At 46.3% G+C, this 27,683-nt stretch overlaps 1 protein-coding gene across 5 annotated transcripts in view; it reads right to left on the reverse strand.

Annotated features, from left to right (window-relative positions):
- KIAA0232 (KIAA0232 ortholog) overlaps nt 1-27,683 on the reverse strand; it is a 111,880-nt gene that overhangs the window by 64,959 nt on the left and 19,238 nt on the right. For 2 of the 5 annotated variants that reach the window (XM_054029030.1, XM_054029031.1), the window contains exon 2: nt 13,397-13,900. In XM_054029030.1, coding sequence (XP_053885005.1) covers nt 13,397-13,627 — 231 coding nt within the window. In that variant the 5' untranslated portion in view covers nt 13,628-13,900. Of the gene's footprint in view, nt 1-12,175; nt 12,270-13,396; nt 13,901-27,683 lie in introns of those variants that run through there. The other 3 variants (XM_054029034.1, XM_054029035.1, XM_054029033.1) reach the window with 2 other exon arrangements.

Genomic DNA, 27,683 nt, shown 5'->3' on the forward strand with positions numbered 1-27,683 from the left:
TTTCACCAGTTGAGTGAACTGATTCTCTTTAAAACTTTAGCAGTAAACATGTACTGCCTGGACATTAATCTATTAAAATAATTTACCTTAAATATAGTAAATTTAGGCCTTAATCTAGGTGATCATAATCTGATTTTTTTTTCATCTTTTTTAATTTTTTTAAAAAAACATCAATTTTTATCCAGCCTGAATTGCACTCATGTATCAGTAAGTGATTAAAAGATAGGAAACAAAGGGCAGAAATAAATAGACAGTTTTCACAATGGACAAAGGTAAATATAGCAAATATATACTGTTCAATATATTCATATATGATCAGAAAAAAGAGGTAAACAATAAGGTGGCAAAGTTTGCAGACAATACTGAATTATTTAAGCTAGTTAAATGAAAAGCTGACTGCAAAGGGATCTCACTAAACTGGGTGACTGAGCAACAAAATGGCAGATGAAATTCAATGCTGATAAATGCGAAGTAATGCACATTGGAAAACATAATCCCACCTATACATATAAAATGATGAGGTCTAAATTAGCTGTTACCACTCAAGGAAAAGATCTTGAAGTCATTGTGGATAGTTCTCTGAAAACATCTGCTCAATGTGCAGCGGCAGTCAAAAAAATCTAAACGGAATGTTAGGAACCATTAGAAAAGGGATACAAAATAAAACAGAAAATATCATAATGCCACTACATAAATCCATGATACACCCACACCTTGAATACTGCATACATTTCAGGTTGTCCTATTTCAAAAAAAGATATACTGGAATTGGAAAAGATACAGTGAAGGGTAACAATACGCTACAGCTTACATACGTAGAGGAATTAAAAAGACTGGGACTGTTCATCTTAGAAAAGAAAATGTCTAAGGAGGGATCTGACAGAGGGCTATAAAACGATGAATGGTGTGGAGAAAGCAAATAAGGAAGTGTTATTTATTCAGTCAATAACACAAGAACCAGGGGTCACACAATGAAATTAACGGGCAGTCGGTTTAAAACAAACAAAAAAGTACTTCTCACAAACGCACAGTCAACCTGTAGAACTCATTGCCAGGAGATGATGTGCCGGCCAAAAGTATAATTGGGTTTGAAAAGGGATTAGTTAAGTTCATGGAGGATAGGTCCATCAATGACTATTAGTCAAGACTGTCAAAGATACAACTTCATGCTTTTTGGGGATGCATAAACTCTGACTGCTAGAAGCTAGGACTGGATGACTCGATAAATTGCCCTGTTCAGTTCCTTCCCTCAGAAGCAGATGGCACCGGCTACTGTCAGAAGACAGGATACTGGACTGATGAACCATTTACCTGACCCACTATGGTCATTCTTATGTTCACTAACCAGTGGGTACAAGATGGCTATTCTTAACTGATCAAGAAAGCGCAAAGCGGTGTTTATTCTTCTGTTGTCTCTCTATGGCCAAGTCTCTCTCCTGCTCACTTTCACCAAGGGACAGCAACACTGCCTCCCACTGCTGTCTTAGCAAGCACTTGCATTCCACGCTACCCTCCCTGATTTGGTCCTCAGTAAGTACACCATGAGACTACCTTTACTCTAGTTTTTAAACTAAGTATTCATAACAGCATGACTCATTTATACAGAGCTGAAGAAATAGCACTTCATAATAACGGTTACTTTGAAATTAGAGTTTATATAACTTTGCACTTTCATTAGAAGATCTCAGAGCACTTTACAAAGACACGTATTATTCCCATTTTACAGATGGACGAGGGGAAAAAAAACCACAGAAATACAGCAATGATAAAGCCCAAATTTTCAATGTTAGCCTCAATTTTTTGGGTACCCAATTTTAGAAATCTAACCTTCAATTTTCAAGAGGTGCCCCATACACCCAAGACTGAAGCCAATGGGAGCTGTAGCAGTCAGCACCTCTGAAAATCAGGACTTGTGTATCTGAATTAGGCAGCCCAATTTCCACTTTCCAGTGTCCCATTTTAACCACCAGAAACCTCTTAGTAACTGGACAACTTTACAGTGGGAAATTTAACTTTGTATAAAATGTTGAATGTGCCAAGTTTTGTAGAAGGTACAGAAGCAAGGTCTTAAAAATGGGACAACTTAGTGTTACCATAGCCACTCTTAACAAGTCTGCCAAAACCTTGTAATTCTTTATGTTCCAGCAATTCCGATGCTTTGGAGTACTTAAAAAAAATTCAATCCTCAATAAACCAACATACAGATATAGTGTTAAACCCCTTCCAATCCATATAAATAAAGGTTTATAATTAATGGGTGTGACAGTTTTTTAAGTTGCAAGACTCTGCCAAATCAAAGGTATAAGAGTAGCAAAACCTTCCAGCAGCACTAATGATTTGCTGGAGCAAGAGATAAAAAAACGAGTCTGGCAGTGGTTAACAAAGAGGGAAGGAGGAGGAGGGAGGGAAGATGAGTCAGCAGCTACAGATATCCATTTTGAGGAACAGAGCAGAAAGTGGCATCTTGTGTAGGGTTACCATATTTCAACAATCAAAAAAGAGGACGGGAGGAGCCCCGCCCCCGTCCTGTCCTAGCCCCGCCCCTGCCCCTTCCACTCCCTCCCACTTCCTGCCCCCTCAGAACCCCCAACCCTCCCCCCCACTCCTTGTCCCCTGACTGCCCCCCAGGACTCCACCCCCTCCCTAAGCCTCCCTGCCTCTTGTCCCCTGACTGCCTCCTCCTGAGACCTTCCCCACATCCTAACTGGCCCCCTAGGACCCTATCCCCCTACCTGTCCCCTGACTGCCCCAACCCTTATCCACACCCCCACCCCCTGACAGCCCCCCCCAGAACTCCTGACCCATCTAAACCCCTCTGCTCCCTGTCCCCTGACTGCCCCCTCCTGGGACCCCTGCTCCTAACTGCCCTCCAGAACCCCACCCCCTACCTAAGACTCCCTGTTCCTTGTCCCCTAACTGCCCCCTCCTGAGACCCCCCCCACCTGTACCCTGACTGCCCAAAACCTTACACCCCCAACCCCCAGACAGCCCTCCCCCGAACTCCCAAACCCCCCCGCTCCTTGTCCCCTAACTGCCCCCTCCTGAGACCCCCCCACCTGTACTCTGACTACCCAAAACCTTACACCCCCAACCCCCAGACAGCCCCCCCCCCGAACTCCCTGACCCATTCAACCCTCCCCCCTGCTCCCTGTCTCTTGACTACCCCCCACCCCCCGAACCTCCCTGCCGCTTCTCTGGCCCCTGGCCCCCTTACTGTGCTGCAGAGCAGCGCGCTCGACAGCGGGGGAGGGCAGCAGGGTCGGAGCTCCAGACGAACAGCCGGCGATCTGTGAGTGCAGGGAGGGAGAGGAAGGGAGTGGTGTCAAGTTTCAGGAGGGAGGAGGGGGAAGTGCAAGCAGGGCTCTGGCTCTGGCTTTTGGAGCACCGGCTGCTTTGTAAGCGCGCGCACGCTCTGCATGGGAGGGGGGAGGAGGAGAAATCCGGACATTGACAAATTCCCCCCGGACGCTATTTTTAACCCGAAAAAGCCGGACATGTCCGGGGGAATCCGGACGAATGGTAACCCTAATCTTGTGTTGGGCCTATGTAAAGGAATGAGTTTATGTTTGTTTCAAGGTTCTTTGTCTATATGGTTCAAACAAACATTTTGAATTATGTAGATTATAGTTACATCTCAGGTATCTGGAAGCTGCACAAGTCACAATGACTCCGTTCTCACTGACTTGCAGCAGAATTCCTGCAAGGTATTATAAATCCATAATTCACACTATTTATCCGGTGAAACAAAACAAATTCCGCTTGTCTTGATCTTTCCAGTATGACGTTATATGACTAGTAAAACTAACCAAGTGTTACAAAAACTAATATTGAGAGAGTAAATTGACTCTCCTGCTAAATAAAGGCAGAAATTTTACAGGACTGTTGGGTGAATAGTCATTTACTCAGGTATAGCAAACAGGTTGGATTCTGCCTCCATAGCAGAACTCAAAAGAACAGAACCGGACTTAACAGCTTGGTAAACATATTAATGTAACGGAGAAACTACATCAATGCAGTGCTATGGTTGAGAATTTAAATGAATAAAATAAATATGTCAAAAGGAAATTCAGAGCAATGGATCCCATGGAAACCATAACTCACCCCTCTGCATATAAGTACAGATAAAGATTGTACTAATTAGTTATCTCACTGTACATACATATTGAACTATCAAAGGATGTTCACAGATAGTGAATGCCACAGGTCAAGATGATCTAGTCAATATTGCTCTTAGAGTTACTAATGAAACTTCGAAGATGGTGTCCTTTTAGGATGACATTTTCTATGCTTATCTCAGCCCAGAAGGAAACATTCCTTATCTTCAAAGAAACGGAGTCACAGGCAAGATCTGGAAGGATTCTCACTCTGGGCCTCATGCCTCCAGTACAAGTCACTTGGAGAACTCCCATGGTTTTGGATTCTTGGCCCACTAAAAACACCTGTAGGTGGCTCAAAGGCACTGCTCAACAGAGCATGCTCCAGCCACAAGCAACTCAGGGTCAATTTCTATCAAGAGCAAAAAGTAATCATACCCATTACCTCCTAAATGCACAAAACATATGCACATTTTTTCCTTCGATTCCAGCTTAGGAATCCATATAGAAGAGGTTGCCCAGATGGCAAACCAAGAACATATCACACCTCCTATAGAAAAAAATCCCCAGACATTTAAGACACACAAAGATTCCTGTAAGTAATTTTTCCTCTTCTAGAAAGGGGCAAGGGGGTATCACCACATGGAAGTATGAGTCCTGTAAGGCAAGGGCAGCATACCAATCTCCAGGGAAGGGATAACAGAAGCGAGGGTGACCATCCTGAACTTGATTGTCTTGATGAAATAGTTCAGCTTTCATGGATCTAGAATGGACCAGACACCATAAGATTTCTTTAGGATCAGAAAGTACCAGGAATAAAAGCCTTTTCCTGTTTTGAGGTGAGGAACTTCTATTGTTCCCAATTCTTGAAGAGATTGAACTTCCTGAAGAAACACCACCTTGTGAGAAGGGTCCCCGAAAATACAGGGAGAAGGTGTATTGGGAATGGGAAGGGAAGACCTTCTCTAAGGGCTTGTCTTCACTACCAGGGAGATCGACAATGCTGCAATCAATGCGGGGGTCTAGTGAAGACTCGCTAAATCAACAGCAGAGCGCTGTCCGAACAACTACGGTACTCAAGCTCCCCGAGAAGAGTAAGGTAAGTCAACCGTAGAGCATCTCCCATCCATGCAGCACAGTGAAGATAGCAGGGTAAGTCTGGAATAAGTTTGTGGCCTAAACAGTTTCCTCTTTGTAACTGGCGCATAAACTCTTAACAAACGAATTATTGCAGGAGAGTCCAAGTGTCATCTGTTTTAGTAGAATATAGTTTGGGATCTCAACATTTAAGTTTTCTATTGTGTTCTGCATGAAGATTGTAGTGACTATGGAACACAAGGCTGTGTATCAGGGGTGTCTGTTACTACCCAAAGGGATGTACGAGCTGTAAAAAATCCCTCGGAAACCAAAGCTAAAAACTATTCCTTATATGCCTCTGGCAACTTGTCAGCAAATTTAAAAACCGCAGAGAAATTAAATAAAACTATATTTTGACACAAGAGCCTGATAATTAGTTAATCATTTGAAGAGTAGCAGTGGAATAAACCTTTCAGCTGTAGGAATCTAGCCTTTTAAATTCCTTATCCAGAAGAGCGGCCTTATGGTGGGATTGATGGGACTGCTCATTAGAAGCTGTGACCACCGAAGAATGAACAGCCCACATGCTTGGCTGTAGGAGGTACAGAGGTTAGTGTGTGCAGGAGAATTTTCAGTGGCTTCATTGATGGGAAGCCGAGTCCTTCCTGAGGCAGGAGCTTGATCAATTGGTCCTTCAGCCCTCATCTAGATTGCACCAATCATAATGTCTTCCATTCCTCTCTTATCCTGGCCTTCCTTCTCCCTGTGCAACCATGCCTTTTCATGATAAAATCTTCCCATCTCTTTGGGGGTTGGCCGAGTGGTTGTTTCAGTTCCCATGGATACCACTCAGTAACAGCTGCAGTCCACTGATTTCCACTCTGCTGTCTCATCACTTCATTGGGGACTCGGTCACAGATTGAAATTTCCAGAATTCTTCTTTCCATCGTCCTCTCTGTGACAAACTATCTTCGTCAGCGCCCATTTTTGCAGCCGTACCACATTGCCGGCAGTACTATTGAGTTGAAAAGGTTGGCATGTGTTGCCCTGTTGATTTTTCCTTGGAGAACATCCTTGATAGAATTGAATGCGCGCCAACCAGCTTTCTTTCTTCACGAGAATTTGCCTTCGTGATCGTGGTGCACATATGGAAAAATATCTAGGAGAATGTGCAGATTCTTGTGCACAAGTTCCACCTGCACCTCTAGAGAAGTGGCCACACTCCTCATGAGAATCTGAAAACCTATGAAGTCTTCTGGGGAGAAAAGGACTCTGGAGTTACAGCTACACATGGTGAAGATGAAGAAAGATGGTGAGGAAGATAAGGTTTCCTCCATTAATTCTCCCTCCTCCATGGGGTCCAGAGGGTTGAGGGATGGTAATAGGATGTCAAGTAGAGGTTTCCAGTCGCAGGGGAGTAGGATACTTCCTCCTAGAGAATGAGCATGACCATGATGGAGGTCTACAGTCTCTTGGAGCAGCCCAATACCACTAAGGTCAGAGAGGCTACTGCATAGGTTGAGCCATCTATGACGGGGACCCCATGCCAGGACTTCCCTATAAAATAGCCAGTCCTGACCTTTAGATCTCAGTGTTCAAAGATCTGTAAGATGATCTAAACAATCTCAATGGCAAGACAAATTCCTCACTTTCAGAGTCAGGAGAAGAAGTATAAGCCTCCTTAGAATAGGGAGCAACAGTTACTATTTGGGTTCTAGGTAGTCTGGCTATGGGAAACACATTAAGCTCCAAAGAAAGTGAGAGTGAGGGTGCACAGAAAGCTGGCAAACTCTGACAGAGTTGACATGGACTGGAGTGGCTGCATCAATGGAGCTGAGGACTCCGTCATTGGTTGCATAAAAGGAGAGTCCAGTCAGGAAAAGCAAAAGAGATCCTTGAGGACAAGTAGGCTCATTGAATGGAAGGCACTTCAGGTAAGTGTACCAACAGTACGGGTGGAGCGAAAGATGGACCGGCCCGGGTGAAGAGCTGGAATTGGCAGTGCTGCCTCAGAAAGGACTGACGAGTGTTTGAATTTGTGAACCTTACATTGGCACCTGAGGGCTTACCAGATTTTCTGCATAAAGTCCAAGACTTCTTGCTTTTGTCAGCATCAGAATGCATAGAGTGATTCAGTGAGCCTGACAGTGAAGAGAAAGTGTGACATTTGTCACCAGACTTGTGCTTCGAATCAGAAGTAGTTGTAGGGGGACTCCTGGTTGATCCTGAGTCCCCTGCATCATGGTGGGGGCTTGACTCAGGATGCATCACCTCTTTCAAAGGTGAAGTTCAAGATGAAAGTCCCTCTTTTTTAGTCCTGGTGGGGAAAGAGGTTTGTCCCTCACATGGCCCTCACCCAGACAAATCAAGCATCTCTTGTATCTATCTGTGACAGGAAAAATGGCCCTGCACATGGCACACTACTTAATTCCCAGGGATTTCTTCATAATAAATCCTCCAGGTAACTACTAAAACTAAAACAATAACTATGCTCAAAGTTCTGAAAATTGCTTATCGAAGCAAATACAACTTGTATCTCAGTGGGTGAGAAGGAACTTAGGCTACAGCTACACTTCACACCTTAAGGCTTCCTGCGTAGCGTTTCTATGCCAGTGGAAGAGAGCTCTCTCGCCAGGATAATTAAACCAGCCCAAATAAGCGGCAGTTGTATGTCAGCCAGAGACCCACTCCAGCTGACATAGCACTGTCCATACCGGCGCTTTTGTTGGTGAAACTTATGTCAGGCAGGGGTGTGGTTTTTTCACAACTCTCACCGACAAAATTTTGCCAACAAAAGCGCTAGTGTAGACAAAGCCTTAAAGGGAGGTGGTGATCATGTCCCTTTTATGCCTTCTCCTGAGAGCATGAAGAGATGATCCTGGGGGAATTCTGCACCACTGTGCAAGTGCACAATTAATGTCCCCCACAGATTTTTCCTCCCCTGCAGAATAATTGATTGTTCTGAGAAGCCATGAGAGGGGTCATGCTGCAATTACACCTTTCACCCACCAGGGGCGGATGTGGTGCTAGAAAAGAGGGCAGCTGATTCATGGGCCAGAGCAGCCAGCTGTGGAGAGGGAGAGGGCAGAAGCTGCCTTCCTCACAGCACCCTGCCCACAGGACCAGGTGGAGGCAGCATGGAATATGGGGAGACGGACAGAGTGAGGCACATGGGGCTGTTGCAGCTCAGGCTAGTTGCGAGGGACAGACTGGGGCTGAGGTACAGGAGCTAGTGGTGTGACATTGAACCAGGGACTGAATGGGAGTGGGGGTGGAGGGACACATGGGGACAGGAGCACAGGTGCCTGACTGAATGGGAGAGGGGTCAGCCAGGGTCTGCATGGAGGAGGCACCCCAATTCTCTAACAATCCTTACTCCCCTGCCCTCCCAAAAATCAAAACTGTTCCTTACTTCTCCCACCCATAACAAACTGCCCCCCAGGTTCATTCCCAGACTCCTTCCCAGCAATTACTTCGCTCTCCCTCCATTCCTCCCGACTCACTGCTTCTGAGGCATGCGAGAAATATGTTTCCGTATTGTAGTTTAAATGAGTTATTAGTCAAAGTTCTGTATTAATATGCCAAATAAGGAATCTATATGTCAAAAAACAGTTCCTGAATCGTTTTTGTCGTCTGTACTGTTACAGGGAAGAGACAGAGCCTGCCTTCTTCACAGCAGGTCAGGTCAGGAGACTGGGGCTATGGGGAGACAGACAGCGTGGGGTGCTGGGGAGGTCAGACAGTAGCTCATAAGGGCTAGTGAGGGAGGACACACTGGGGCAGGCACTGAATGGGAGTGGAGGCACAGGGCCACAGTGGGCCGGAGGTACAGGGCCACATGATGATGGGGGAGGGGTGCAGATCTACATAGGGATGGGAAGTGTCAGCGTGGGGGCATAGACAGATGGGGACAGGGAGGGGATACAGAACCACAAAGGGACAGGGGAGAGGGTGCAGGGCCACATAGGGAAAGGGGGAGGGGGTGTCTGAGTGGGGGTGGAGGGACACATGGGGTGCAGGAACACATGGGGACAGGGCAGATGTGCCTGACTGAATGGGAGAAGCTAGGGGTCAGCCAGGGTCTGCATGGGGGAAGCTCCCTAACAATCCCTCCCTGCCACCTCCACCCCCCCCCAAAAACCCATTCCATACTTTTCCCACCCATCCCCAACAACCATCCAAGTTCACACTTAGGTTCCTTCCCAGCAATTTACTTCCCTCTCCCTCAACTTCTCCATTACCCCTAACTCCCCCAAGCCTTAACACTGCTTCTGATGTTCTGTATTGTAGTTTAAATGAATTATTACTCAGTTCTGTATTAGTATGCCTAGTAAGGAATCTATGTCAAAAAACATTTCTTTAATCTTTTGTATTGTCTGAATTGTTACAGACATACTTGCTGACCAGTATTTTGAAATAAATGACCAAAAATAATTGAAACTGGTCTGATTATATTGTGCTATTTTAACAAATAACATACACAGAATTTTAAAATATTGTGCGCAAAATATTTTTTTTTTTGGCGCAGAATTCCCCCAGGAATAATAGGCACACAAAACTTACAGTGGAATGTATATGTGCACAATCACTTGAAGGAAAACAGATGCTTATCCAATTTAAGAAAAGATTGTGTGGGATAGAGGGCAGAAGCATCACAAAGGTTCCTTATAAGGATCAAAGTGGAAGGAGGAGTTGTACTCTTTCAAGCTTTGTCCACTTGAGATATATCCACAAGTAGATTATACAGATGTTAACTAGTTAGTGTGCTGGGCAAGGCGGATTTTAGCTACCCTCTCTTTGGTGGGGGGTTGGAGGAGGGTTTATAGGCACCTATATAACACTAAGCCCCAAATATCGGGACATCTGGTCACCCTAAACCCCATACATTCAGGAGAGAAGCATTACCAAGTGTGAAATACTAGTTTACCACAAAAGGTGCCATATCCTGCCCAATAAAAGGCCTGTATACACCAGACAAAGACTTTGTTGATTGCTCCTTCCACACCAATGAAGTTGGGACTTCCACAAATCCTCATCTAATCACACTTTGAACTCTGGGGGAAGTGAATAAAATCCCTGACCAGAAGGAACTGGATCACTATGCTGCTTGGAATTTGGAGTAGGCACTATTTCTAAGCCTAAGCAAGAGATCCCCATACTGCTTAACTTGGATTACACCTAAAGACATATAAAGCTTGCACATTACACCAGCTTCTATTAACCTTTTGAAACTTAAGACTAGCTCATTTGTGTATGTTTACCTCGTAAATAACTCTTTTTCCCCACCTAGTTAATAAATCTTTAGTTAGGTTAACATAGGATTAGTGTGATGGATCCCCACACACTGACCCTGAGAGGGTAAATTAGGCCCAATTAACTACCCAGGCTGCACCTGCAGCAGAAGCCAGGGAGCAGGGATTGACTGGAAGCAGGCTTAGCTGGGCAGGAACAGTCAGGCCTGTATAAAGCCCAGGAGCGGAGAGCAGAAGTCTCACTTTGTGAGAGAAAGGAGGTGTCTGGGGCTAGAGGCAAGTAACCTGGGAGGGGGTGTTTGGGCTGGGAAACCCAGAGAAGAGGGAGAGCCAGGAAGGTAGGAAAAGGCTCAAGGGAAAAGCAGTGAGGTCTGGGGTAGGTCAAACCTTGCCTGCTCATGAGAGGCCCCTGAGCCAGGACCTGAAGTAGAGGGTGGGCTGTGGTCCCCGTACCAGCTGCTGACAAAGTGACACTGCGGAGGCAATGAGCAGAAACACTGCCTAAGTCCATTTGCCAAGCAGGAATTTGATAGCTGAAAGGGGGAAAACACAGATAGTGACCTGGCTGGAGGGCCAATTCACGAAGGGGAGACTGCGGTTCCTGGAGCAAGAGGACGACAGGAGAGGAACCACCAGAAGGGAGCATAGCACCTAGCAAAGCTAATCCCCAGGATGGCCAGGAGGAGGTGCCACACAGTGAATGGACCCCCTGACAACTGGCTACAAGAATTAGCTCTCTCACCAAAGACAAGCTACAATTCACGTGGTGTAAGTGACTGTTCCTTTGAGGCTGGGAGAAACCTGAATATTGTGATTTTTGGTGTAAGGGACCATCTATTACAAAGACAGGCTTGCCTGGGTGGTAAGATAGACCAGAGTTTCCAAGGGGACTGTCTGCAACTCCTTGTTAAGGCTGTTATAGTGCTAGAGGAGTTCACACTTGATACTTGGTTGGTGAAATCCAAGTATAACACAACCAGTTTGGGGTTTGTGCCCTGATTTGTAACCTAATTTTGAGGTTGGCACCCATTTGTGAGCCACTCCAGATAACCTGAGAGCATTCAGATGGCTCCTGTGCTCTATTCCTCCCCTGTGGTTCATTAGATCCTAGTGTTAGATTAGGGGGCACAGGTGGAGGATTTAAAAAGTGGCAGCATTCTTCCAAGCTCTGCTCACAACCCAAGCTGTACCTAGTTGAGGCACCAAAATGAAAAATCATTCATAGTAAGTTGTACAGATCTTCAAATTACGATTATCCTGCTTTTTTGCAAGCTCTGATAAATAATGAATAATTTTGACACTTCATCATCATTATGGAGGTGCCTGGTAGCAACTGTATAGTTAGGCTTGTGTTTCAAAGTGGGCTTAAAATGGGGCATAAATCTGTATTTTCCTCTAACAGTAGGTGGCAGTCTCCTGTGAGATTTCAGAGTGTTAAATTTTAGGCCCTTTGAATTTTCTGTGCAGCTTTTGTTGGTTAGAAATTGGATTTTGGTTGAACTATTTCCTTGGCACTCAGACAACGTATCTTGAGCAAAACTGGTTCAATACACAGAGCTTTTTTGTTTGGTTGGTTTTTTTTTTTGGGGGGGGGGGGGAGGGCAGGGGGCGGAAGGAAGGGTATTAACTGAATTTCAGGTCATTTTTGGCTGCTATAATTCATAAGCAAGAATTTATGCACCAAGAGATATGCATATTATGTGCAAGTGTACTGTGCATAACAGAAAAGGTTTTAAAGTAAAGACACAAGACCTTATGTGCAGCAGCAGCTCCTTGTGCATAAAATCTTTGGCAGGGGCTGTCTTTAGACTCCCTCCACAGGTCCAAATCCCTGCACCTGCTTAAGCTTAAAAAATACAAACAAACAAAAAACCCCACCAGTGGGAAATACATAAAAAAACTTTCATTTTGATTGTTAGACTTGCTATCACACACTCTGTACCTACTAAACTCAAAACTACCCCCATGGATATGACAAGTTAAGCCATCTGATAATACCTCATACTTTTCCACCCAGAAGCACATCCCTTACCATCATCACAACTACCTTATAGCATGAACCACACACCACAACCTAATCCCTGCCTCTTGGTTGCGAGCTTTCTATCACACCCTTTACCAAGCCACCTCTCTTCTCTCTCCCCATACCCACCACAACCAACACACCATTACACCTAATATTGTTAGGAAGGAGTAGTTGGATAATGGAGGGTGGAAAAGGAAAGGTTGTGGGCAAAATTAAGGTTGCAGTGCATCGTCTGTGATGCCCCACAGTTGACAGTAAGTTTTGCGCCTGTGGGTGGAGGAACAGAAGTTATACATAGTGTTAGGCGGCTTAACTTTTCATTTCCTTGTTCTTGTGGATTTGAGTCATGAACGGAGCAACTATTTCACAGCCAGTTTTTTGTATATTCTTTATTAGGCTACACAGCCAACATCCCGTTAAATTAAATGCAGTTCATACCTCAGCTTTTTGTTTCAAGTTATCTGCAGACCTATAAACACAAAAACTAGACCCTACATATCCCCAATCCCAGCATACATTCTGGAGTAAAAGACTACATCCATCAGGAAAAGGGGTTACAAATTACCATGATCCAGCCCAATTTGACCCGGGTTGGTAAGGCTCTCTCAATTTATAGAAATCTCTACACCAAATTAGTGCAGCCAATGGATGTATGTCAAAGTTCTATTTTTATATTTCATGAAATACCAGTGTTGATTACAAAGGTCTAATTTCATAATGTAATAGAAGTCAGGAAGTGATAAAATTCTTTAATGCAGTATATCTGCTGTTATAGTAAGCTACCTACATCAAACTTAATTTTTCATCTAATCAAATCGGATCCTGTCATGGTTTTTCAATGATGAAATACATTTAAAACATCCAAACTGTATCCAATGTATAATACACAATACATAAGAGATACAAGCATCCATTTTCACTGGACAACATCTAAAATATGTAAATACCTGTTCCTGCAGGTCGTAGTCATAGCTATCATGCAGCAGAAGACTGAGGACATACCGAGTATATATCATGGCATCAATGCCACACTTCTCTAGCTCTTGTCCCAGCCAGGTCTGCACTGGGCCCAAAGCATGAAGCAGAGACATTTCAGAAACAGATACAGGGCCTGGATAAGAGCTTGAGGAGCTTTCAGATGGCAAACCATCCACAACAATTGTACAGATAGGGCGCATGAATCTAGGTGGTTGGCATCCTTATAACGTGAAGCATTTTCTGTAGTTGATATTCCGTCGATATCTGGAGGTGATTTTCACTCCAGTAAATAGGAGAGAGGCTTGACTTCTAGGACAATCATTTATATTTCCTGGCAGTTAGCCATCTAGAGACGAACATCACTCTTCAGGCATGACCAGTGAATAAACTAAATCCTACTAGCAAACACATATGAAGATGTGTTTTTCTACCTTAATTTCACATTGAGGCCAGATGCAAGTCCCCAGCAGGACCTATAAAGAGTAAAAAAAAAAAAAAAAAAAGTTGTGATGTGTATCCATACAACAAACATGAACAGTGAGCAAACATTCAAGAATGCAGTCTTATGTTGCTTACTTCCAAATGACACACAGTAGTTATACTATTCTTATGAAATTTCAAGTTTCCAGGAAACTTTTCCAGCAACATTATTTAAACACCAACACACACACACACACCCCCCACACCAGGAGAGGGGGGATAATAAGCACTTTACCAAGCAACTAACAACCAACTCATAGTTTGAAATTTATTTGCTTGACCTGGCTTTGTATGAAAGCTTCAATTTTATTACCATTGTTATCCCTTTAGAAATAGCACTTAGAGCAACAGCAACTCAGTTTTGGATTTTGGGAAACAACAGTTTTATTAATCAACCGACAGAAGACTGCTGAGCAGTTGAAATTCAGGGGTTCTTTCATTTATTTTATAAACAAAAGAGAAAGCTTTACCGTTCTGTAAACAGACATCATCCCTGTTGAGTTATATGGCCACGTGGTTTAACGATCATAGTCACATCTCCTCAAAAAGATAACTCCCACTAACATACCAAGGTTCCTTTTCTGATCTATTCATAGATTTTGAGAAATAAGGACCATGGTAATCATTTAGACAGACCTCCAACACGACAGACCACAAGTCTTTCATTAATTAATTCCTCCTTTAAGTCCAATAGCTGTGGTTGAACTAGCAAGCATCACTTTTAGCCTGGTGTATGCTACAGAAAGTTTGGTAGATGTAAGGCACCTTATGTCAATGTAACTCAGTAAGCGTCTACACTACAGTGTTGCTCCCACCAATGTAAGTTGCCAACTACACAGACTTAACTCCTCTTCTGCGAGAGGCATAGCACTTAAGTTGGTGTATTTAGGTCAACGCAGGGTCAGCCCCAGGCGATAGGGCTCCGGACTGTCAGTTAAAATTGCTGGAAATGCTCCTGGTGAGGAGGCACACTGCCAAGAGAATGAACCTAGCGTGAACATGAAAAATGGATTTAGTTACTGCAGTGGCTGTACGTCGATATAACTTAAGTTTACATAATCTTGTAGTGTAGAGTTGCCATTGTAAAAATGTCCAATCTAGGTTTAAAGATTTCCAGGGATGAAGAATCCACTGAACCCACCACAACCCTGGGTAACTTGTTCCAAAGGATATGAGCCCCCCCCCTCCTTTTTTTAAAACTGTACCTTATTTTTAGTTTGAATTTGTCTAGTTTCCACTTCCAACCATTGGATCTTGTTATATCTTTGTTTGATTGAAGAGCCCTCTATCACCAAATTTGTGTTCCCATTAAGCTTCTCTTTGTTAAGCTAAATAGATTGAGCTCCTTGAGTCTCTCACTATATGGCATGTTTTCTAGTCTTTTTCAGACTAAGAACAAATTGCATTTAGTATTTCCCAAAGTTGGCATAGTGTCTCAAATTCTAAGGCCAAAAGGGACCCTTGATCATCTCATCTTACCTACTGCATAACACAGGACATAGAACTTCCCAATTAAAAAAAAAAAAAAAAATACTTCCTAGAGCTCATATCTTTTACAAAAACATCCCATCTGGATTTAAAAATGGTCAGTGATGGAGAATCCACCATGATCCTTGGTAAACTGTTCCAGTGGTTAATTACTCTCATTGTTTTTACGCCTTATTTCCAGTCTGAATTTGTCTAGCTTCAACTTCCAGCAACTGGTATTACACCTTTCTTTGCTAGACTGAAATATCTTTTCCCCACGTAGGTTCTTGCATACTGATCAAGTCACCCCTTGTCTCCTCTTTGTTGAACTAAATAGATTGACCTTTGAGTCTATAAGGCAGTGGTTCTCAACCTGGGGTATATGTATTGCTGGGGGTAAGTCAATTCATCTAGATCAGTGTTTTTCAATCTGGAGGTTGCAGGACTAGTTTGTGGGGGTCACAAGTGCAGGGCCAACGTTAGGGGGTGGCAAGCAGGGCAACTGCCTGGGCTGCACGTCATAGGGGGCCCCATGAAACTGAGGCTATGGCTACACTAGAGAGATTTTAGCGACCCAGCTGTGCTGCTACCTCCGTGCCACTAAAAGCCGTGCAGTGTAGCTGCTGTTTGTCAGCAGGAGACAGCTTTCCTGCTGACAAAACGCTGTTCACACTGGTGCTTTTTGTCAGTAAAACTTTTGTCATTCGGGGGGGGGGGGGGGGGGAGGAGGGGAATGTTTGCGGACAGAAGTTTTGCTGACAAAGTGCCAGTGTAGACATACCCTAAGTTACACGCTTAGGCAATGGGGATAGGTCTCAGGCTTCACACTCCAGAAAGGGGTACAGTAGTCTGGAAAGGTTTTGAACCACAGGTATAAGGCATGCTTCCTAATCCTTTAATCTTTCTCATGTCCCGTCTCTGAACCCTCTCCAATTTTTCAATATCCTTCTTGAACTGTGGAAACCAGAACTGTGGAAACCAGAACTACCAGAAACAGTGTTTCAGTAGTGATCACATCAGTGCTAAATACAAAGGTAATATAACTTCTCTACTCCTTCTTAACATTTCCCTGTTTATGTATTCAAGGACTGCATTACCATTTTCGGCCACAGCATCACACTAGGAGCTCATGTTCAGCTGATTATCCCCCAGGACCTTTTTCAGAATCCCATATCATGTAGGTATGGCCTACTTTCTTTGTTCCTACATATTACGTTTATGCAGTTACCTTTATTAACCAAATTTGTAATCTCATCAAAAAATGAAAACAGGTTTAACATGACTTATTTTCCATAAAGGCATATTGATTGGCATGAATATTACCACCAAACTAATTCCTTGTTCACTGGATCCCGTATTAGCTTTTTCTAGGAATTATTTTGTTCACCACTGACATGAGAGTAACTGACCTATAATTATCCAGGTTATCCTGCTTGCCGTTTTTGAAAATTAGCATTGTATTAGCCTTCTTGCACTCTTCTAGAAGTTCCAAGATTTATTATAAGTTAATATCAGTGGGTCAGAGATCTCCTCTGCTAGCTCTTTTAGGACTCTTGGGGATCAGTTCCTGACCTGCTGATTTAAAAATGTTTATCCCTCTTAGATCTTGTTTAATATCCTCCTTAGTTAAAAGTGAATTGAGAAGTTTATCATCCTCGTGTGATATTCGTACTTCAGAATTCTTTCCAAATAACAAATAGAAATATGTTTGAATGCTTCTGCATCATCAACAACAATGTTACTGTCTCCATCTACTAATGGACCTACACTATTGTTAGGATTTCCTTTGTTCCTGATATACTTACAAAGTTTCTTGTTCTCCTTAGCCTTGCCAGCCATGGATTTTTACCGGATTTCTGTAACTTTTCTTATCAACTATCTACAAGTAAGAGCCAAACCCAAAAAGCCCAGCAACGCATCTGAACCCTCCTCCTCCCCTCAACCCCCAACTAAGGGACAGCCAAGCTCAAGACAACTAGCAAGGAATATGGTGTCACTGAGGGGAAGCCCATCAGAGCCTATGGGTATATTTGGACCCCACTACAGATAATTGATCCCAAGGGGTTCACGGGACCGGCATGATCATATTTTGCATATCTGCACAATCGGTGTGTGGCATCTCACGTGGACATCATTTATTTTGTGGGCAGTGCTTGGGAGAGTACTGCAAACTGCCACTGCTCCCACAAATTCAATCCCTGCCATTCATGTCCCAGTGGGTGGCCTGTCAGTACATGCTTACACTAAGTCTTAAAGCACCTAATACAAAGACAACTTTTCAATTAAAGTTGCAGAATTAGTCCCTGTCACCGTGTCTGTTGGAATACATAAACCTAATTTTGAGAGAGAATGAATTAATAAAAATAGTAAATTTTATTCTTAAAATAGTCAACATGAATTGGTCAGTATCAGAGTTACATCAGGCAGATACTTATGAGTTAGCTCAATTGACAGCAAAAATGCCATGAAGGATTGAAAGATAAAAATATTGTTTCACCAAGCATTTTTTTAAAAAAGTAAAAAATATTCCCCATTTAAGTTCAGCAAAACTTTCAAAAATTCTGTTTATATGGAGGCCAAAATTTTCAAAATTAGAAGCTTAAACTTAGGTACCCAAAACCATATTTAGGCATCTAAATAGTAGACGGAGGTCCAGAAATGCTGGGAACCAACAAATCCCAATGAAATCAATGTGAATTGTTGAATAAAAAGTAACCTCTCTCTTAAACCACATCCTCCTATTTAACCCTACAGCAATGTCAACTGCTGCACAATTAACTTTTCCTTCCAGTCTCTCTATTATCTGCATGCTACAGCATGTGATAAAATCCCCTCCCCTGACTCAATACGTGCTACCTCAACCCACTCCTCCAAATCCCCTCAAAGTTCTCTTCTTTCTAAAGGAGCGAGGCCTAAATGCTCCAGTCTTCCCGCAAAGTAGCCAGCAAAACTGATAGAATATACAAATAAGGAGTTACAAAAATTGTGAAATTAACAAGAAATATGCTAAACTTCACCACACTATCAGTTCTCTCACTTTGCTTTTTTGATGTATCCCTTTCCTCATCATTACCTGTGTCTATTCAGATTCTAAAGTTATTTGGGGCAAAGAATATAGTCTTCATATTAACTTCTCCTAGGACACCGCTGAAGCCATATAAATAATAAACAGTAATATCAAAAAATCAGCACTGTAACATCTATAGCAGTAGACTGAGAAGTACATGGATTACTTAGAGGGGGATCCAGCTGGTGCCGGGTAGAGGAGGGGGGCTGGCAGGCTCCCTACCTGGCTCCTCGCGGTTCCCCAGAAGCTGCAACATGTCCCTCCCTCAGCTCTTATCTCTGTGCACTGCCCCCACCTCAAGTGCCAGCTCTACAGCTCCCATTGGCTGAAGCTAGGAGCTGAGGAAGGGACATGTCACCACTTCCGGGGAGCCCCCAAAGGTAAGCGCCACCCATAGCCCTCACCCCCTGCCACGCCCTAACCCCCAGCCCTGAGCCCCCTCCCACACGCACCCAAACTCCCGCTGCTGCTGGGGGGTGGCCCGAGACTGCCACAGCAGCGGTCAGTGCTGCTGGTCCATGGGCTGCCCAAACTACGCAGGTGGCCCCTGGGCCAGCCGCACCGACCACTGCAGAAGTCACGGTGGTCACTGAAAATCACAGAATCCGTGACAAACTCACTTATTTATGACTAGTGGAAACAAAATAAAGTTATGCCACCCTACTCAACAAGGAATTTCTGTGAAGTTTTTATAGTGTGGCAATACTTGTTTATTCAATTTTCTGGTTCCCTTTTACCTTCTTGGTACTTTGCCTTTTCCCCTTTGAAAAAAGTACCATTGTTAAGGAGAGTTCTAAATACCACCCACCAGAGTGGATTTGATTTAAAATCAAACTGATTTTAATCAGGATTTAAAATCACTAGTCAGGAAGACTCGATTTAATCATGGATTTCTACATAAAAGTGCATTCTTGTTGGTTGTTATAACCTTAATACATATTCTCCACAACTCAGAGATAGATGTACATTTCATTTTTAGAAGGTACACGCTATACATTTTTAAAGTAATTTATTTTGAAAACTATTCAAATTAGTTTTACAGCTATATCAGAAAATGATTGATTGTTTGGTTATTTTATTTACCAAAGGTAACTGAAGCAGATATTTATGAAGTCATTGGGAGGTGATCTCCAATTCAACAGGTTAATCATTAATATTTGGATGATTTTCTTGCCATACTGTATTAGGAGGAGAACATCACCAGGCCTTGCATTTCTTTGTTGCACTATTTGCATTTTGCACGCATGCCTGTCTTACCCACAAGTAGAGGAACTTCATTAAAATATTCCCAAACTGGGTCTTTTTTACGGCCTGCTGCCATTATAGGTTTTCCCTTCTAGTGAGAGAATGGTATGGTAGATCTCAAATCAATGAAGGCTACACTCAGAAAGACCTCAAGACTTCTGGAATATACTGTTCAAACACTTTCGCTTTTGTTTCTACTGCCTGTCCCTCCCTTCTCACATTTATCTCCAGACTTCTTCTCCTTGTCTAGATTTATTCCGCCCCCAACAATCTTCTATTTATTGAACATTTTGAAACTTTGCCCTTTTAGAGAGAGGTAAGGGACTGACTCTGTGTACACAAATTTGCAGCAGGACAATAGGGTTGAGATCTCTTATTTCTCACCTCTATATGTAGGAGCTGGATTTTATAATGTACTATGAGAATTAATGTATGATTTGATTTCATCCTGTCAGCTACCCTTTTTGAATAGCAGAAAGGAATGACAGACCAGAACAATCCTTATGACTGTTTATGGTCACCTTTTTGTTTTAGGATAAGTTATAATGTCTACTATGGTTTCTTATATGTATTACAAATTAGGCACTCTAGTTAAATATACATTTCTTTGTTTTAAGGTTTAGAAAGTAAAAGACAGGATCTTGTAGTGTATCTATGTTAAGTTTCAGAGTAACAGCCGTGTTAGTCTGTATCCGCAAAAAGAAGAACAGGAGTACTTGTGGCACCTTAGAGACTAACAAATTTGCATCCGAAGAAGTGGGCTGTAGTCCACGAAAGCTTATGCTCTAATAAATTTGTTGGTCTCTAAGGTGCCACAAGTACTCCTGTTCTTCTATCTATGTTAAGGAGATTAGAGCAATGTTGAGGGCCTAAAGCCCCAATGTAAACTGTAGGCTTGATTTACAATGTATTCTACTGAATATAAAATGCTGTCTGTATACCTTTGAAGGTTTCTGTAAGAGATTGTTTGTGTGAATGAGGAATGCATGCATCAGGAAAAGATAAGGTGTGAAAGCCATCACAAATGTCCAGATGGCCAAGAAGACGTGAGAGACTTGGAAAGACCAGAGGCAATCAGAAAACATCCATTGTATCCGATGTTAAACATGTTAGCAGCATTGATGACCTCAGAGGTGAGGCAGGCACCCTTGAAGGTGAGACAACAAATAGGAGATAACGATGGGAAGCCCAACAATTACCATCAAATGATAACACCATTTAAGGACTAATGATTACAGGATGACATTGCAAAATGCTTGGACTCAAATGGGAATTTACAACTATAAAGCTGCAAGGAGTCTGGTGGCACCTTAAAGACTAACAGATTTATTTGGGCATAAGCTTTCGTGAGTAATAGCTATGCATCCGAAGAAGTGAGGTTTTTACTCACGAAAACTTATGCCCAAATAAATCTGTTAGTCTTTAAGGTGCCACCAGACTCCTTATTGTTTTTGTAGATACAGACTAACACGGCTACCCCCGATACTCAACTATAAAGCTGGGGTGTTTTGCCATGGAACTCTGGGTTCAGTCCTGCAAGGCCTCGGAGCATCGGATCGTGACCAACAGAACCCAACTCCACACTCGTGCTCAGTCTAACTGGCCATTAGATTGACTAGAGCTACAACAGACTGGTAACTATAAACATCACTGCAGGAGAGAGAGTGTGTGTGTAAACTCAATAAATGCTACGTATTTACCTTCCTCTATAAAGATCCCATGTGCTTTGTATGACCATAACACACACATATAATATATATATATTTTCTTTATTTATTTATTTACTTATTTCAAAACATTTTTGCTGTTAACAAGCATGTTATCGCTGGAGATACAAATCCACAGTTTGAGAACTGCAAAACTAAGCATCTCTGATGATATCTTCTAGACTGAGCACTGAGTCCCACTGGGTAGATAGAAAGATTAACCTAAATAATCTATACAGAAGCCCCTGGAACCCCGTAAAGTTGGGTCCCTAATCCACAAACTATTGGAACTCATTTACAAAGCTTTTCTTAAACATTACATGAATATATCGTCTCATACTATAGAATTAGAATTTATAATCCCTATTCCATGATGAGATATCTTTGAGCTATAAAAGACGGTTACTCACCGTTGTAACTGTTGTTCTTCGAGATGTGTTGCTCATATCCATTCCATTAGGTGTGTGCGCGCCGCGTGCACGATCGTCGGAAGATTTTCTACCCTAGCAACACCGGCGGGTCGGCTGTGGAGCCCCCTAGAGTGGCGCCTTCATGGCGCTGAATATATACCCCAGCCGACCCGGCGCCCCCTCAGTTCCTTCTTGCCGGCTACTCCGACAGTGGGGACGGGGGGCGGGTTTGGAATGGATATGAGCAACACATCTCGAAGAACAACAGTTACAACGGTGAGTAACCGTCTTTTCTTCTTCGAGTGCTTGCTCATATCCATTCCATTAGGTGACTCCCAAGCCCAACTTAGGTGGTGGGGTCGGAGTGAGACATTGCCGTGTGCAAAACCGCTGATCCGAAGGCAGCATCGTCCCTGGACTGCTGCACTAGTGCATAGTGAGCTGTAAACGTGTGGACTGATGACCAAACCGCCGCTCTACAAATGTCCTGTATCGGAACATGTGCCAGGAAAGCAGTCGAGGAGGCTTGGGCCCTCGTGGAGTGAGCGGTGAGGTGCGGTGCTGAGACACCTGCCAGGTCATAGCTAGTCCGGATGCAAGACGTAATCCAGGAGGATAGGCGCTGTGAGGAGACCGGTGAGCCTTTCATTCGGTCGGCCACTGCAACGAAGAGCTGCGTCGTCTTTCTAAAGTGCTTTGTGCGGTCAATATAGAAGGCCAGGGCCCTTCGTACGTCCAGGGAATGCAAGCGTTGATCCTGGCGAGTGGCATGTGGTTTGGGATGAAAGACCGGGAGAAAGATGTCCTGGTTGATGTGAAAAGGAGAAACCACCTTAGGGAGAAAGGCAGGATGTGGACGAAGCTGCACTTTATCCTTATGGAAAACTGTATAAGGGGCTCGGATGTCAGCGCCCTGAGTTCAGAAACGCGCCTTGCTGAGGTGATGGCTACGAGGAAGGCTGTCTTCCAGGATAGGTACAGAAGTGAACAGGTGGCCAGTGGCTCAAATGGAGGACCTGTGAGCTTGGAGAGAACCAGGTTGAGGTCCCACGTCGGGACGGGCTGACGTTGTTGTGGGTACATCCGGTCTAAGCCCTTGAGGAATCTAACGACCATCGGGTTAGAGAATACCGAGGACGCGAGTTCCCCTGGGTGAAAGGCCGATATAGCGGCCAGGTGAACCCTAATTGAAGATATCGCCAACCCCTGATGTTTTAGGGAGAGGAGATACTCCAAAATGAGAGGAATGGGTGCCTGCAACGGGGACGTGGCTCGTTGTTCGCACCAACAGGAGAACCGCTTCCACTTGGCCAGGTACGTGGTGCGTGTTGAGGGCTTCCTACTGCTCAGCAGAATCTGTTGGACAGAGTGCGAGCATTGCTGCTCTGCCTGGGTGAACCATGGAGCAGCCACGCCGTGAGGTGGAGTGATTGCAGGTCGGGGTGACGCAGCCGGCCGTGGTCCTGCGTGATGAGATCCGGATACAACGGAAGCGGGATCGGTGTCTGAACCGAGAGTTCCAACAGTGTGGTGTACCAATGTTGTCTCGGCCACGCTGGAGCGACCAGAATTACCTGTGCCTGGTCTCTGCGCAATTTGAGCAGTACCTTGTGGACCAGAGGAAACGGAGGGAAGGCGTAAAACAGGTGGTCTTTCCAGGGAAGGAGAAACGCATCCGAGAGGGAGCCCGGAGCTCGACCTTGTAGGGAGCAGAACACGTGGCACTTCCTGTTGTCTCGGGATGCAAACAGGTCTACCTGGGGAAACCCCCACCTCTGGAAGATGGAATGTATGATGTCCGGACGGATAGACCACTCGTGCGTCTGGAAGGACCTGCTGAGTCGGTCCGCTAGAGTGTTCTGGACTCCAGGGAGGAACGATGCCGTGAGGTGGATTGAGTGGGCGATGCAGAAGTCCCACAGGCGAATAGCCTCTTGGCATAGGATTGACGAACATGCTCCTCCTTGCTTGTTGATGTAAAACATGGCCGTGGTGTTGTCGATGAGAACTAACACACATCGGCCACGTAGGAGGTTGAGAAATGCCTGGCACGCCAGGCGCACCGCCATCAGTTCCCGAACATTGATGTGCAGGGCTAGCTGGGATGCAGTCCACAGGCCCTGGGTATGGTGTTCGTTGAGATGGGCGCCCCAACCCAGAGATGAAGCGTCTGTGACCAGGTGCAGAGAGGGTTGTGGGGCGTGAAATGGCATCCCCTCGCAGACCACATTGTGATCTAGCCACCAGGTGAGGGAGGTCAGGACCGAGATCGGGACCGTGACCACCATGTTCAGGCTGTCCCGATGTGGACGGTATATTGAAGACACCCAGGTTTGAAGTGGGCGAAGCCGAAGTCTGGCATACCTGGTTACGTACGTGCAGGAAGCCATGTGGCCCAGCAGGGTAAGGCACGACCTCACCGTGGTAGTTGGGAACGCCTGGAGCCCTTGAATGAGGCTCATGATGGTGCCAAATCGGTTGTCTGGCAGGATGGCTTGTGCACGTCTGGAGTCTAGAACTGCGCCTATGAATTCTATTCTCTGGGTAGGTTCTAGAGTGGATTTGTCCTTGTTGAGTAGGATGCCCAACTCGTTGAATGTGTGCACTATTATGTGGACGTGAGCTTGAACTTGCTCCTTGGTGCGACCGCGTACCAGCCAGTCGTCTAGGTACGGGAACACCTGTATCCCTTGCCGACGAAGGTACGCTGCCACGACAGCCATACATTTCGTGAACACTCTTGGGGCCGAGGATAGGCCGAAGGGAAGGACTGCAAATTGGTAGTGCACCATGTTTACCACGAATCGCAGGAAGCGTCTGTGAGGTGGGTAAATTGAGATGTGAAAGTATGCGTCTTTCATGTCGAGGGCGGCGAACCAGTCTCCAGGATCGAGGGAAGGGATAATGGCCCCCAAAGAGACCATGCGGAACTTCAACTTTACTACGAATTTGTTGAGTCCGCGCAAGTCCAAGATGGGCCGCAGACCTCCTTTGGACTTGGGGATCAGGAAGTAACGGGAATAAAATCCCCTGCCCCTTAACTCTACTGGAACCTCCTCTATGGCCCCCATGGCCAGGAGCGTAGAAACCTCCTGAATAAGAAGTTGCTCGTGAGAAGGGTCCCTGAAGAGGGACGGGGAAGGGGGGTGGGAGGGGGGGATAGAAGAAAATTGGATAGCGTATCCCCTCTCCACCGTGCGGAGGACCCAACGGTCCGAAGTTATAAGGGACCAAGCACGGTGGAAGTGGGAGAGGCGATCCCGAAAGGAGGGGGTTGGATCCTGGGGGATGACTGGGGCGCCGTCCTCGACCGCACCTTCAAAAGTTCTGTCTGGGGCCTGAAGGTGGTCTAGGTGGCCCCTGGTTTTGGCCGGGTTGAGGGCCGGTCCACCTTCTTCTACCACCTCGCCCTCGCCTCCTGGCCGAGTCCTGTCTCTGACGAGGTGGGGGGGGGTAGAAGCGCTGAGGCTGCGGCCTAAATGGCCTGCGCTGAGGGCCCACAACATGCATCCCCAGGGAGCGCATGATTGTTCTCGAGTCCTTTAGGCTCTGCAGGCGAGAGTCCGTTTTGTCTGAGAACAATCCGTGTCCCTCAAAGGGGAGATCCTGTAGGGTTTGCTGCAGCTCCGGAGGCAAACCCGAGACCTGAAGCCAGGAGATCCTACGCATAGCGATACCCGAAGCCAGGGTCCTCGCAGCTGAGTCTGCTATGTCCAAGGAGGCCTGCAAGGAGGTCCGAGCCACCTTCTTGCCCTCCTCTACCATGGCTCCAAACTCTTCCCTGGACTCTTGGGGAATCAGCTCCTTAAACTTACCCATAGAGTTCCAGGAGTTGAAACTGTAGCGGCTCAGCAGCGCCTGCTGGTTCGCTGCTCTAAGTTGTAGCCCTCCGGCTGAGTAAACCTTACGGCCAAACAAATCGAGCCGCTTAGCCTCTTTTGATTTAGGCGCTGCAGCCTGCTGGCCGTGGCGCTCTCGTGCGTTCACTGATTCCGCCACCAGTGAACACGGTTGGGGGTGGGTATACAAGTACCCATAGTCCTTAGACGGGACAAAGTATTTCCTTTCCACCCCTCTCGCTGTGGGTGGGATAGAGGCAGGAGTCTGCCATATCGTATCCGCATTCATTTGAATCGTGCGGATCAGGGGTAACGCTACCCTCGATGGGGCATCCGCTCCAAGGATATTCACGATCGGGTCGTGAACCTCCACTATCTCCTCCGCCTGCAGGTCCATATTACGGGCCATCCTGCGCAGAAGATCCTGGTGAGCCCGAAGATCTATTGGAGGCGGGCCTGTGCACGATGTGCCCGCCACTGCCTCATCGGGAGAAGAAGAGGAAGATGCCTGCGGTGGAACAGGATCCAAGGGCTGGTCCTGGTCTCCCTGTTCCTGGGCTGGAGCATCACCTGTGCCTGGGTCCAGGGTGTCAGGTGGTGCGGACCCAGAGGCCTCCATGCCCCCTGGCGGAGGCCGAGAGATGGTGGACTCCGGGGCCCCTCTGACGGAGTGACCGGAGCGAGAGGTCGACGCAATTGGAGCCCCTTGCGCCTGATGGTACGCCCACGGGGTCCAGAACGACCAGTGAGATGGGCCATGAGCAGGGTCCTCTGCTACCTCCTGCCAATGGCCTATGTCCTGCTCCTCGGCTTGACCCTGAGGGGGGTATGCCGATCTCGATACTTCCTCAGAGGAGCGGGACACCGATCTCGATGGCCATGGCGGTGCCGAGTGCGTCGAGACGAATCCCGTGGGATGCGGTGCCGCACGGTGCCGGTCCGGGGATGTTCTATCTCCACGCGGTGCCGGCGATCGGTGCCGGGACCGCGACCGGTGCCGATGACCTCGTCGGTGCCGGGAGTCGGATCTGGACCTCGACGAGGACCTGGAGTATGCCCGGTGCCGGGAGCGGCCTCTCGACGTCGAGCGTCGACCGTAGCGGTGCCGAGAGCTACGTCTCGACGTTGATCGGTGCCGACGATCATATCGGTGCCGAGACGTAGAGCGGTGCCGCGAAGAAGATCTTGGCCGCGAGTACGACCGGTGCCGAGATGATATTCGGTGCCGGGACTGCGAGCGGCGTGGGGACCTGCTTCGGGACCTGGAGCGGTGCCGAGGTTCCAGTCCTTGTGGAGGGCGCATCAAGGCCGGTTTCCCCCTCGACTGGACCGGGCGAGTCAGCGGTGCAGTCGGTGCCGGTGGTTGAGGCGGTGCCGGCTCCGTGAGAGCTATTAAGTCTCTCGCCACCGCGAAGGTCTCTGGAGTCGACGGTAGGCACTGTATCACCGCCGGCCTCGGTGGAGACGCTATCTGCACCGGACTCAACGGCTTCGGTGCCGGAGTCGACGGTGCTGGAGGCACCTGTTTCCTTTGCTCCACCGGCGGACGCGGCTCTACCCCCGGCACTGGGGGAGCTGGCGTCTTCGGCACGGACGTCCCCGTTTTATGGGCTTTTTTATGCCCCGGGGATAATGATCGGCGCCGAGGCACTGCTTGCGGTGCCGACGAGGTCCGGTGCCGGGGAGGCTTGTCTGACGCCACTCGCGTGGTCGTCAAAGCCGGTGCTGCCGGTGCACTGCGCACCGAGGTGCTAGGCGCCGGGGTCTGGCCCGTAGAGGGAGTGTCCGGGCTAAGTGCCGCCTCCATCAGGAGTTGCCTGAGCCGAAAGTCCCGCTCCTTCTTGGTCCTTGGTCTGAAGGCCTTACAGATCTTGCACTTATCTGTTTGGTGGGACTCTCCCAGGCACTTCAGACAGGAGTCGTGCGGGTCGCTCGTGGGCATAGGCTTCGCGCAGGAGGCGCACTGCTTGAAGCCGGGAGCGTTGGGCATGAGCCCGGCCCCGCGGCCGGGGAAGAAAGGGGGAGACGACCCCCTTAATCCC

Source organism: Malaclemys terrapin, chromosome 5, assembly GCF_027887155.1.
Source record: "Malaclemys terrapin pileata isolate rMalTer1 chromosome 5, rMalTer1.hap1, whole genome shotgun sequence".
Classification (NCBI taxonomy): Eukaryota; Metazoa; Chordata; order Testudines; family Emydidae; genus Malaclemys; species Malaclemys terrapin.